We start from the raw sequence: 14,765 nt of genomic DNA on the forward strand, positions 1-14,765 counted from the left end.
GGTTATCAAAAGTGACTGGATGAGGTTGGCATTTGTGGCTTTGTTGTTACTTTTTTTTGGTCTCAACACTTATTTGATGTATTGCCTTGAAATTTGGTCCACATTTGGTTTGACTATATGGTTTTAGAGCTTCATCTAGCATCATCATCATCATCTTGAAAGTTCAACTTGTCCAATTACAAAATTACCTGTTTACAACAAATACCCATGAATCTAAATATAGTCCTGTCAACTCCCAATGCTATACAGCTATGGTTAGTATGCTAATGTGATATTGTACCAGCTTTATCTTTTGACTAAGTTAGCATGATGAGTTTAGCATCTTGCAAAGAGCACTACTCTGCCTGAGCACAGTCTCACAGAGATGCTATCATGGTGCAGACTAAGTCTTGGTTATGTAGTACAGATGGCCGGTTTTGAACAAACATCAAGGAAATAACTGCTTTCCGTTCAGATGGTGATTTGACAGACATGTTAGTAAATAAACTCAGAATTATTTGTTCTTTTTTTAGAAAAGGTTATCCAAAGAATTGATTCAAACTTGATATTTTGTTTATGTGTCTGAAGTGATTGACCTTTGAGGGATTCATCGTGTTTTTTTGTCTCTCCCAGCCAAGGACTTCATCGGCAATTTGATGGAAAAAGATCCAGTCAAGCGTTTCACCTGTGATCATGCACTCAGACACCCCTGGTGAGTAACACACACACACACACACACACACACAGAATTTCATACACAGTCTTACAAAAAGGCATAAAATCAATGCTTGTATTGATGTGCAGTCAGAAGTGCTCACAGAGAGTTTGTGTGTGTGTGCGTGCGTGTGTGTGTGTGTGTGTGTGTGTGTGTGTGTGTGTGTGTGTGTGTGTGTGTGTGTGTGTGTGTGTGTGTGTGTGTGTGTGTGTGTGTAGGATTGCTGGAGATACAGCACTCTGCAAGAACATCCATGAGTCAGTCAGCCGGCAGATCAGAAAAAACTTCGCCAAGAGCAAATGGAGGGTAAATGTTGTTTACTGCTGTTTATACTTTGCGGTTTTGCCTCTAGAGCAGCAGACTTTTGTAAAACTCAAGCACTGCTCCTCAAACGATCGTCTGCAGCTGAGAAGACGAATCCCTTTGTAGTACAAACCTGGCCTGCTACGAGGTTTACTGTTCACTTTAGTCATCGACTTCTCTCCTTAAAGTTTAACAAGAGAGAGTTATCTGCAGAGCTGAAACAAGTTCCTCTTTCTAGGATCTGCTCTTCACAGTACGTCATTCTCAGCTGAAGGTGTTAATAGCACATCAGACTTGTGTAATATTTGAACTTCAGGTGGTTTTAATGAAAGATAAACTGGAACAGAAGACCATATCACAAGATTTTATTGCACAGGCTCATTGAAAGCAGATTCTTGACTTCAGCTTCAAAGCTACTATCAATGAAAAATACTTTTCTATGACATACTATGTAAAGAATCCCAAACATATTCCCACTTTTACACAACATTTATGGTGCCCAAGCTCATGGTAGACATAAAAATGTCAATGAATAAAACAATCCCAGATTTGTGAGCAGTGATGCCCTTTTTGCCTCTTTCTGATTATCATTTGGTTTACATCTCTTGCTTTTGTGTCAAATTTAAAATATTTGAATATACCTAATTAACTTTACACATAAAGCTATGAAAACACTCTTGTAGTAGGATTTATAATCCTGATGGGTTTTTCCTGAAATAGATGCAAAGTGAGAGCTATCTGTTTCAGTGTATAATCACCGTCTACCTCTCCTCTCCAGCAAGCGTTCAATGCCACCGCAGTTGTTCGGCACATGAGGCGTCTGCAGCTTGGCAGCAGCATGGGGAGCAGCATGGACGCCTCCAACCCGACGAACAGGCCGAGCCAGACGCAGAAACCTGTCCAGAGCCAGAGTCAGGGCCAGACGAGCCAGGCGAGCCAGAACCAGCCTGATCAGAACCAAAACACCGGCCAGGTAGCGCAGGGCCAGACCGCCAACATTGCCGCCAACAAAACCTCTTCCACAGACAACAATATAGCAGCTCCACGCAAGGAATGTAAGTATGAGTCAGCTGTATCAGCTGTTCTACAAAGTCAAGGGAACATGTGTTTTACAAGAATTTAAATCATTTGCACAATTGCTGAAAAGCAGTCCTAGCTTAGCATCCTCAATTTAGCACAGCAGCCTTGTTTTTCAGATTTACCCACAATCCAAAGTGGTGTTTATGGGGTTATGTTAAGAGTTATAATCTGTATGTACAAGGATTCAGATGAAGAATGGATTACATGTTATTAATGTCTGCTTTAAAGTTTGAAAAAAACGTTAGCAAGGCATGCTAGCTAGTTTAACACCCATAACCTAGCATCACTGTTCAGACCCATTTAAATCTTTTAGCTGCACCTTTTTTAGGGGGTTGAATCATACGTGAATAAATAAATACAATGGCTCAACAATTCAGAGTGCTACTTTATCAAACTCAAGGCTAACATAAGTGGCTCCGTCCTGTTTGTTGAATTTGAGGAAGCTTATATTCCAGCAGCTCCAGCCATCCAGGACATTGTTGTTTACACCCGTTAGACTTCATCCTAAAAGCCTCGTCTTGTGTTACGTTGAAAGTCAAACATACGATTCAACAATACAAACAGTCTCTTGCTTGTCCAAGCTATGGTAAGCAGCAGAACAGTGCTATGCAGTGTAATAATAAAGACAAAGTTAACTAACATTTCCATCTCTTGTTTATAATATGTGGACTGACTGGCTCTACATAGCAATCCTAAAACATTTCTCTTTACATGCCTTCTCTGCATTCTTACATTTTGCCTGTTACCTTTTCACTTCAGCCTTTAGATGATTTATTACTCCATATTAGGCTCTTTAGCAAGAGTCTCATTTATACAATTGGAAAGCCTGGACTTAAAAAGTCAGCTTTTACTGCCATTTTATCCTGCAAACATTGGAGCTGACAGCAGCTGGTAAACAGATCAGGCAAATTATGTAATTAAGTCTTCAAAATCAATCGATGGTACCTAAAATTTTCCTCCTCAGCATTTCAAAAATGTATTTTGCGTGGCCTTTGTAATGTATGCTATAACATGGTTAGATACACTAGTGAATCTCATGGCATTTAAAAAAATATGGTCCAAAAGTCTGACAATGAGGGAGAGAGGAGACTCAAATCCTCATGTGAGAGGAAAAAAAGGAGGTGCTCCAGGTAACCCCTGTACCTGTTCGATGGCAACACCGTGTTGTGTGTTTCAGAGACATGAGGACTATCATGCATTGCATTGGCAGTTTTGTTGACATTTGAATAGATTATGTCTCAAGATCCCCCGTCTCATGTTTTAGACCCTTTATAATACACTTTGCACTAAGTGCTACTTCTCCATCCCTTCCTCCCAGGTGTTACTGCACCAGCCACACCCTGCAGTCTGGCGTCTGCAGCTGCTTCTCCCGCTGCCGGAGCTGAGCTGAATCTGCCGCATCCCTCAGCAGTTCCTGCCCCGGTGCTTACAGAGACCAAGTGACGCCAGGTCCCACGGGGGACCAGCTGGGAGGCCACAGCGCTGTGAGGCAGAGTGAGGGAAAGAGCCAGAGGTTGACAGGAGAAGAAGAGGACCCCCCAACCCTTCTTCTTCTTCTTCTTCTTCTTGTTACCTCCCTTTCCTCACTGCATTTCTATTTGAATGCGCCGCCCAACCAGTTCCCCGTCCTGCTCCAGGGAAAGCAGAGGACTTAACGCCCACACGAACGTTTAAAGCCACACAGCGCCATGCTGTAAACCCACCACCCATCCACCAGGATGTCGTTTTGGAATCCTTCTGCTACAGCGACAGCACGGCTACAGACTCTCACTGAGGATGTTTGAATGGCTGTGTATGGTTGCTGTCTGATGATAAATGGTTGTTTACTTCTAAGAGTTTGAGAAGTAATGGTTGGTAATGCAGGTGGTGTTATATTATTCACTGTAGGTCAACATCAACTTCCCTCCTGAATCTAGTCTGTCCTGCAACATTTATTTAGCTGTTTTCCTTTATTAGGTTTGACTGTTGGCAACTGGATTTGTTCCTTTTTATTATTCTTAATATTAACTTTAAAGGTGGTATGTGTAACTTTTAAAAAGGATTATCATTGTCACATTAATAGTGCTATGTTGGTACTTTTAATGTTCATAAATAACACTAAAGCCAAGGGTTTTGTCGCCTCAACCTCACCCTAATTCAAACGTTGTAACAGCATTTCTCCAAATGTAGACCCCATGCACTGCAATCCCTTTGTCTGCTTTCACTTCGCTACCCAATTTCTGAATATTTTGCACTTTTTGCACTAGCACCCTCCTTCTGTTATGTGCCATAAATCAACCAACACATTTCCTCCAAATCCAATCTGGTACCTGCTTAAAATGCAGAACAGAGGCTTGTTTGTAATGACTTGATTTGTTAATACTGAGTGTACCAATGTATCACACTAATATAACAATGATTACTTCATTTTAAATTTTTACATATAGCACCTTTAAGACATTTTATCTGTCCTTACGAGTTTGTGCTTTAAGAAGTGCTTTAAAAGTACCATACGACTGTTCAGATATGAAAACATGAGTAAGCGCTTTATGTATTTTGCACAGAGAAGGTCAGATAAGTTCTCAGACACAGATTAGCCAACATCCACTGATGTAGATCAGAGAGTAGAGATTGTAAACCTTTATAAAAATAGATGAATTATACTAGAGTGGATGTAAGAGCATTGTCTGAAATTATCTGATTTGTTTATTATTTTCTTACTTAAGACTTTTATAAGAATTGCCCTTTAAGGGCCACACATACAGGTTATTATAAAACATGCAGCAGGTCAAGGAAAGGAAAGATAGAGGAATTTTCTGGAAAACTGCCTCCAGTTCAGAATGTTAGCCATTTGATCTCCGATACAAAGGAGCCCCAAGCAGCGCAGTCGAGTATCACGGTTTCAAACCATCTCTGAGATATTCAACTGCCTCCCACATGAGTCCTCAGAGTGTTTTGCATTCGCAGAGATAAAAATCCAAGATGGAGAATCAGCTGCCTGTTCCTTCCCCCCTCTTAAGAAGCCATGATCTCACTTTTTTTGCATCCTCAAGCTGCACCCAGTTCGGAAGTGCTCAGGGAAAACTGCAGCTGCACTGTGAGCTGGCAAATACAGATTTCCTGTTTTTTCTGTCAGTGCTTTGGTTCAGTCGTTGCGGCATCACAGTTAATGATCCAGGGCTCAAGATGTTAGCTGTGCACTTATTCTGTGTTGTTCTGACTCGTGAAAATTGACTACTTACCTGTGACTATTGAGGACTCAGACATTGAAACAACTTTTGCAACAAGGACTTGAAGCTATTTCGGACTTTATCATCATACAGGGCATGCTTAGTAGTATTGGCCGTTTTAGTTTTGTCATTGTAATTCCGACTCTGAAATTCCTCAGCAGAGCTCTTTGCTTGACGGAATTGAGAAAGACGAAAAAAAAACACTGAGGATTGATTGGTTCTTGCTGTCCGGTGATCCTTTGTGGTTCATTTGAGACTCAACAGTAGACAGATATTGATAGGCTATCATAATTAACTGTATATAAAGATGGATGACACGTCTTCACCTCCTCCAACTGTACAAAAGTGAGGCCGAAATACCCCTGCAATGGATGCTGAGATCTTGCACATTTAGTTCCAGAGTCTGCGCAGTGGGGATTGGCTTGTGTAGCCGCTGTATTAAAGTCCTGCTACTTTTGCTAACTAACAGCTTCTTATGTTAGCTTGACGCAGACACTGCGTTACAGAAAGCTCAATGACTTGTTTGGAAGTGCTCATTATGTTTTCTCTCACTGTTCCTCCTTTCCTCCTTTACAATCATGACATTATAGCTCATTTATTAGGATACAAATTAACACTTGGACATAAATTAGCATGACAAGAACTCACTATGATAGCGGACACTATTATTGAGAAAATAAATGAACATGTAATTTGATTTTACTGTTTGATGCATGTCCCATCCATCACTGTGGAGGTGGCGGCCTTTATGACTGCAGTGAGTCTGGCGGGAGCACTCCAAAGGTTTTGACTTCACTTTTGGGAAGCTGTTATGTCAGCTATCTTTTTGTACAGTTTTTGTTGTTAGGATTTGAGAAACAATCAAAATATAGCAAATGTCAGTTATTTATTGAACTTTGAGCAGCAAAGCCAAAATATGTCATCCACTCCTTACTTCCTGTTTTGAAACAGCCAATGTGTCTCTGCTCTGTTGGTGTTAATGGAATGACTTGAGTCCAAAACATGGAGTCCTTTTTCACTGATTTACTTCATTCAGTGTGACAGACCGACATTGTTTCTAATTGTTCTCGATGGAACTTAGATGTAAACTTTTCTTGACCCTGATGTGACTACAGTAGTTTAGATTGTGTCTCTAGCTGTAACAGCCTTTTAGACGTAACTCAGAAGCAGAGCTGTACAGTGCTCCCTGTACAGTGCTTTCTCACATATCAGATTGTCATGTCTTTGTCAGATGCATTTATACTGATCCCTTTATCGTGAATTCTGGCCAAAGACTAGAGCTAAGGATGAAAACAATTTGATTCATTCTATTTGATGAATTAGTTAGAACCCAACTAGTCTGAAAACAAAGCTGTTTGAAATGCAAATGGATTAAAATTAAGGGCTGAACTCCAGCTGCAAATTAATCTGGAGCGAAATGTATTGACCTTTGATCCCCGTCTAACATCCTACCATTATCCTTTCTTTGGTACGCAGAGTGGTGCTGGAGTGTATCCGTAAAATATTCACAGTGCTTGTTTTAATCTGTTTGGAATGTCGGGAAGGTGTGATTCACCAGCTGGAATACGTTTCATTTACACTTTGAATCACAGTAAAACAAATGTCACCCATGCTTTCTGGAATTCACTTCTGGCTTACTGGGTCATTGTGTGCATGTAACTTCAAACTCTTCTGTGCTCACATTGAATGCAACACACAATCAAAATGTTGCATTCATATCTGTTCTTTAACAGCAGCACCGTCTTTATTCACTAAGGTCTGAGAGGACAATTCCAACATGCTGGGTTTCTCTCTGGGTTTCAGTCACTCATGCAATACTTTCAGTCCTGTCATTCGCTCTAAACTCAAAACTCATATGTCTTTACTTGAGTTGAAAATCTATGAAAATATGTCATAAATATAAAGTTTAATTTGGAATTTATTTTCCTCAAACAGCAGGGTAATGTAGTTTTTGCAAAGGTTGACTGAAACAGGAGCACAGATGTATTTATGAGGACGACTTTCAGCTGCAAATTTAGAATTAAACATTTTATAGCAAAAACTAAACACTAAAGCTCCTGTGAGGAGTTTTTTGCTGGTCATGACACAAACCGAAAACAAGGCATATAAACACACTTTTTTCCATTGTAAAGAACACCAAGCCTCTTCTGTACTAGAATTTACCTGTTACTCTTATTGTGCTGATAACATCATGCATTCCTATAAACAGCAGTCTGCAGCAGAAACAGCTTTTTTTTATTGTCAATGGCAAAGATTCTCAAAAATATTGGATTTGGTATTTCAAATTGAGAAGAATGAGATAAAAAAAAAAAGAAAGATAAAAAAGTGCAGGGCCGGCCCAGATTCAGTTCCAACCTACACCCCCTTTCCAACATGTTACTCCTCACTCTCTCTCCTGGTTTCCTGCTAAATGCACTGTCCTCTGAATAAAGGCATAAAAGCTAAAAATAAATAACGTAAAAAAAAAGAAAAGAAAGAAGAGGTATGCTTTGTTCACAGGGGTGCCAAAATCAGCCCAAGCTGACTATTCTTTACAGGAGCTTTAATAAGATGAATTAAAAGGGTCACAGAGTCATTTTGTCTGAGAGATTAAAGCATACCTTATTTATATTTACTGATTTGTTTTGATCTCGATGTGTTGATTGAAATTGAGCTTAAGGAAAAAGATTGAATTATTCAGAAGACAAGAAATCACTCTATGTTGGAATTGTCCTTTAACAGACCACTTCTATCCCTTTAAATCCTTCATACAAATGGACTCCAACCACACTTACCCATCTTACTGCATTGCTGTCAAAGCACCTGAACTTTGCATATGTGATTATGACAATGACATAGTTATAACTAACATTAATGCAGTTATTGTATGCATGAATCCCAGTAACTAATAGTCATAATAAAGTTGTAGTTTCATTTATCTGGTAGAGTAACAACAAAGGGCCAAGTTAGTCTGATTTATTTATATTTTAGATCATCACAAAGCACCCATGTCTTCTTCTGCATGACTTGATGGCTCAGAAATATATTATATTTCTGATGTTTTTTTAAAGTGTGGATATCATGTTACATTTTCTCTTCTAACCAAACACTTAAGTCAGATCATGTATTTATTCATGTGTTACTAAGAGGGATTTTAAACCATGAAAGGGCTTTATTCCTATTATCACCTTAAACCTATTATTATTCACTGTAACCATGCTCTCATACCCAGTGATTGCTATGCATTTTATAAATATTTTAATTGTGTCTTCTGTGTTTTTTTCTTGAAAGTAGGATAGAATAAAAAATCAGCACTTGCAGTTTAAAAAGCTAGAGAAGTAAATTAGAGCAAGAAACTGTATTCTGGACAATTTCAATCACTAACCCATTAATAATCATTCATTTTAATGAGCTACACTGTTTAAGCAGTATACCAGGTTTCTCTCTAGCACTAATGATGTTTATGTATTATCAGCTAACACTGTAAAAGTATGTTTCGTTAAATGTGATGTCGTCCACTTCAGTCTGGACGTTTGGGTTTATGAATGTAATTGTGAGGCAGGCAGAGGGTTCAGGTTCATGCTGCTCAGTGGTTATAAATATAAAAATATGTCTGCTGTAAGAAAAGATTTTTCTGAATGAATATTTCAGCGCTAAAGATGCTACTGTACATAGATGTGAATATGAATGATCATTTTCAACATTTAAAAATGTTTGTTGTTCAGGCTTGTGAGAGTGGATGAGTGAGCGTGTGTGTCGAGGGAAGTTGATTGTATTCTCTATGGAATGTTTTAATGTAAAAAAAGAAGCTGATATCCTCTTTGTTTCCCACTGCGGTTTGCTTTCACAAACTGTCCAGCACTGTGCGGCTGCCCCCTGCAGAGCTACTCAGCGCAGTTTAATGCCATCAGTGTTTCACAACCACTTTAGTGTACCTGACAACACATGTTAATGTATACGTCAGGCCAACTTCAAGTGAAAGCAACGTTTACTGAACTCAGGCTTATGTTTTTGCCATTCTGAAGGAAGAAATCCAAAGCTGTGATCGACTAAGAAACACACTGTTAAGGATGATGGGCGGCTCCGGCCTGCTCTCGCCTGCTCTCTCCTCTTTGTGCTTACACTCCTTGGACCTTTTTTTAAGAAAGACAGCACTAAGCTGCATTTGTCAAAAAAAAGATGAAAACACAAGCATGTTTAAAGAAAGTGCTTCAAGAATTCAACATCACCAATGAGTGTTTATCTTATATGCCCTTGTATGATGTTAGTACCTTTGTATTATGTAAAGACGTTCACAGGTTGAGGTGCCAGAGTCCACACAAGGCAGAATATTGAGTCTCAGTCCTGCAAACAGTTTTGAGAGTGATGGTTTAATCTATTTAAAACTTTTTTAGCAAAAAAAAAAAAATGTTGATTGCAGGATTTGGTTTGCAATTTGGACCAAGGTAGCTTAAAAGTTAGCTTCCCAGCCAGCATTAATGCCCAGATCTTGAGAAATTTGCAGAAACTCTGAAAAAACTGAATCAAAAAGACAGTGCAACCGGCCTTTACATTCATTCAGGCCCTAAATTGCATTACATTAGCTTTTCTAGTTGGCAGTTATAACTTACTTGAAGTCGGAGTAAACATTTTGGCTATATCTTGTACACCCTTGCTAGCTTAGTTAGCTATAGAGCAGGTGTGTTGTTCTGGTTACATTATACATCTGGTCTGTCATCGTTATACATCCTTGAACTAGACAAGAAACTGTGTGTACTTAAGTTCTTTGTAATGATGTCTCTTTATTTTTGCCGAATGCTTGATGAGTTGTGATAATACTCTGAAAACTTTCTCTGTTGGCATCAATAAATCTAGCTACCATGCTAGCTGCTGTTCTTCAGTGTTGATAATGTCACAAACTGTTCTTTGCATTGGCCCATACGTTTCAGTTTATGAGATTAGCTCTGCCTCTTGACAGTTGTTTGTTTGACTGAAACTTTAATAATCTGCTTCAGTGGAAGGTGTCTCCCTGTGGGTGTCCTCGTCCATGGCCTGCTGAGTCAGCTGGCTGTATTGTATTTACTCTTTGCATGTGACCACAACAAACTCCCATCCTGTGCACCGTCGTTACGCCGACGACACCCTCATGTCTCAGAGTTGGCACTACCCGATGCACTTATTGTGCTGGGATAATGATGATGATGATGAAGATGACTTTCTGATAATGACTTTCTGTTAATGGGGCTTGTATATCAGATGCCTTCGACAATCATGTGCACATATCAGAGCTACCATGACGACACAGGCCAGAGCGACTGATTGTGTTTCATTTGTCTTTCTCCTGGAATAAATCCTGAATGATCATTATATGTGTCTTCCACGCTAACTTTGTTTCCTTTTTCTGTGTGTGTGTCCCACAAAACGATAAACATTTGCATTTTTAGCAAGGCCTACATTTCCTACAAATGTACACAAAAGATTGTCTCTCTTTGTTTGTAATCAGTATTTCATCACTAACTAATTCCAAGAGCCGTGCGTGCGTGCGTGTTGAGCCGACACCAGACACTCTACCACTTTGACTGACATTTTGTCTGCAGATGTCCAACAGACAGGAGACAGATGTTGCAAACATGTTTCCTGTACTAGCACATGTTTGGACACATTAGGATAACAGAGTTAAACCCATATCTCTAACAGATGTAACTTAGCCAAATGAACAGCGTTCAGCAGCAAATGTAACTCTTGGAGTTTACACTCAGGTATCAGTACCTAAATAATGATTGTGCAGGTGCAACCAAGAGTTCAGTTACAGTTTCATTGAAAGCACATGTTAACAGCCTTTAAAAAGGCTCAGCATTTTTATGATGGGCCTCAGTGTTACTGTGTGCCAGGTGCAATGCTAGTCTACCCCCCACAAAATAAACTAACAAGGTACACCTGTGTAGAAGCAGCATGTTAGCATACTTACATTAGCACAGTTTAAAGCGCTGCACAAGGATGCATTAGTTAGTTTGCATCAACAATGATGGTACATTGCAGTTCATTATGAGAACCTGGATTGTGTAAAAGTAAAATGGTTCAAATTTGAGTGTAGGAAGGTTGGGCATCTGCAATCCTCTCTGCAAACCTTATTTTGGGGTTAAATAATAGCATGTTTATTTGTATTCCCTCTAATGTACTAAATAAAAAATAAGAAACTAACTATTGAGATTCATTCCATGTACAATGGAGTATATTGTATAGTCTACTAAATGGCAGTGTAAGATACCATCAGTATTACAATTTAAAAACACAAGACACTGAACATATCAACTTGTGCAGAATTAGCATGTTAGCATTGTCGTTGTGTTAACATGCTTAAGTTAGCATGGCTTAAAACATTACTGTGCCTTAGTCCTAGGGTTGCCAACTGTTCCGTATTAGCTGGGACATCCCGTATATTGGGCTAAATTGATTTGTTTCATACGGGACCTCAATTGTCCCGTATATTGACTATTAACTCTTGTAAATACAGCAGACTGCAGATCCTAGATCAGATAAAACGACAGTGGCAGATCATGTGCCAATCACACCGCCTGTCATCCAATCACAGACCCCCTCACACACATCAGTTGTACACAGCACAAATGCACCAAGTCCTGCAAAAAATTGTGGAGAGGATTTTCTCTCTGATGGCCATTAAAAGGTCAGACTCAAGAGACAGATGCAGCTCAGAGCTGATCAAACATGAACTTCAAATATCTGTAAACTGTGACTTGGACTTATTTCTGACTGCAAAATGACAAAAGGCTGATTTAGTCAGTCAAGAGCAGCAAAAAGTATCCATGGAAAAAGTACATTTGATGATTCATACACCTCTTTTAAATGTCTTTTATTTTTTGCCTGTTTTTTGATGTAAAGATCCAAATTGTGGTTTCTTTGAGGTTTATTCATTTGAGGTTACATAATGATACAGTAAGGACAAAAGGGAATATACACACTTTCTGCATTTCCAGTTGAATCAGAATATACGCTGAATTCACACATCATGCTCACACCACCATGGCACCGTGCACCTGTCCCAGCTCTGTCCTGGGCTGCCCGCTGGACCCTGTGGAGGTGGTGGCTGACAGGAGGATGATAGCAGAGCTATCTTCTCTGATGGACAACACGTCACACCCCCTCCAGGAGACCATAACAACACTAAGGAGCTCGTTCAGTGACAGACTTCTTCACCCGCGGTGTCTCACGGAGAGACACCGCAGTTCTTTTCTCCCTGCAGTGGTCAGACTACATAATTAATAATATATATATATATATATATACTTCTTCTTCTTTTGCACTGTCTACTCTGTTACTTTAACACTTGAATTTCCCCGTTGTGGGACGAGTAAAGGACTCTCTTATCTTATCTTATCTTATTTAGTAGTGAGAAAGTTGGCAACCCCAGTTAGTCCCCATGCACATCCATCAACATAGGACAGAAAAGCTATAGGCTTTGACTCCCACTATAGATCATTTCAACGTTCAGTTTTTGATCAAATATACATTACAGTCTGAAATTTAAAACATCAAAATAAATCATTAAATAAGTGAACAACTTTTAAGCTAGCTAGGCCTACAATTACATTAAGCTAACAGTCAAACTAACTGTAAGATTAATATAGTTGAGCTTCCCGGCTGAGCAGGATTAGCCTGGAGGTTTTTATTTTCTCATCAAAGTTACATTTTTTGATATCCTTTATTAACAGACTTTGGTCTGGTTAGGCTCCCTGTGGTTCAAGTCATTACACGTCCTCTGCTTTTCTCTCCTTCCCAGTTGGAGATGTCCGCCTGTTTTTCAGTACAAAGGAACACATGAGGGCTACCCACATAAACTCACATACAGATACGCACACTGATACAAAATACACACAGACCAAAGCACTGAAATTAAAATTGTGAAATCAAAGTGTTTCCCATCCTTTTGGCTCTCAGGCCCAATAAAGCCTTAAAAAAAGCAGCAGAGCTGATTTTCTGCTAAATCAGAATACCCCGTCATACACAGATAAAAACACCATATGTTGACTTTGGCTGTCAAGCTGTTAGTGTGCTTGTGCGTGGAGTCAGTGATCTCTTTGCTTCTTAAACTGCTTTCTCCACATCTTTTATTCAGGACTTCACTTGTCAGTTTCCCCTCCTCTTCTCCAGCCTTTTTGTCGCTGCAGGGTTTCTCCTCCTCACCCATATCTCCCCTGCAGAGACATGTTGTTTTGTTCTTTCCCAAGCAGCATATAGTTTATTCCATAAATGTAATTAAAGGCAGATTGATTGAAGCAGAGAGATAACAGAATATCACAGGGAACAGACATGGGATCATAAAATGCTGGGGAATCTGCATCGTGCAGATACCGTGCATGTCAGTCAGACTGACAGTTCTAACTGCAAACAGCAGGGGGGGACATGATGTTTCCCTCTACTGTCCCACTGTCAGTTTGCTAGAAGCGAGTGCTCTGTTAAAAATCATCTTTCAGCGGCACAGTTTCACCAGCAAGGACCTAAAGAAAAAACAATTTAATGGGAAAATATCTGGTGCAGAAGTATGTTACCTTAAACCTCCTGTTATGTTTGTTTCTTAGGGACAGCAATAATCAATCAATCAATCAATCAATCAATCAATCAATCAATCAATCTTTATTTGTATAGCGCCAAATCACAACAAACGTTATCTCAAGACGCTTTAACAAACATAGGAGGTCTAGGCCACTCTATGTCAATATATATCTAATCTATCAGAAAATATATCTAAAAAAGAAATGTTAATCAAAGACGACAGATTGGCCATAATCCTCCTGTCAGCCACCACCTCCACAGGGTCCAGGACTGAGCTGGACTTGTTCCTGGGTCAATTTGACCTGGGTCATAGTTAATGATTTAAAAGTGTCAGAACACGTAAATAAATCCAAAAAAAACATTTAAAAAAAATATCATTATTAACTAAATTACTAACCATTTAAATCAATATTTAGTGCAATGGAGTTTTTTAATTCTCACACATCATGGTTCAATGAAGATAACTCGTCTTTTATGAATATTCATGTTAAAACTTTATTTAATGTACAGCCCTAAATGGAAAGCCCTAAATATAATTACAATAGTAATTTTATTTTTTATTTTATTTTTCAATTTCTTTAATTAAGTGATGTTGATAAATTATTCTATATGTTGATTGCGCTAAATACTTTTAACATTTTTCTTTAGATTTTTAAACTTTAAAATGGGTCAAATTGACCCACAACACAACAAGAGGGTTAAACCAAACAACCCAAAGAAGATAAAGTGATGTTGTGTTGAGTTAAGTGACTGTTAATCTACTGGATGCAAGAATAGAATATTTGGAAGCATTAATTATTATATAATTCATATTTGTTGGACAAGCATACAAATAGAGTATGCTATGCTAGTATGCTAACCAATCAGAATTGGCTTTGGCCCACCTATAATAACCACTGAAATCCCTGCAGATGTACACAGCCACCTTTTAAAAATCAAAATTGTACTCT

The 14,765-nt window shown here is 39.0% G+C and overlaps 1 protein-coding gene across 1 annotated transcript in view; it reads left to right on the top strand.

The window, feature by feature from the left end:
• camk1da (calcium/calmodulin-dependent protein kinase 1Da) overlaps nt 1-10,611 on the top strand; it is a 115,011-nt gene extending 104,400 nt beyond the window's left edge. Inside the window, exons 8-11 of the mRNA XM_034673978.1 lie at nt 613-691; nt 913-1,000; nt 1,776-2,052; nt 3,396-10,611. Of these exons, the coding sequence (XP_034529869.1) occupies nt 613-691; nt 913-1,000; nt 1,776-2,052; nt 3,396-3,520 (569 nt within the window). The 3' untranslated portion in view covers nt 3,521-10,611. The remainder of the gene's footprint in view (nt 1-612; nt 692-912; nt 1,001-1,775; nt 2,053-3,395) is intronic.
• Nucleotides 10,612-14,765: the final 4,154 nt, after the last annotated feature.

Source organism: Notolabrus celidotus, chromosome 21 (genome assembly GCF_009762535.1).
Source record: "Notolabrus celidotus isolate fNotCel1 chromosome 21, fNotCel1.pri, whole genome shotgun sequence".
NCBI lineage: Eukaryota > Metazoa > Chordata > Actinopteri > Labriformes > Labridae > Notolabrus > Notolabrus celidotus.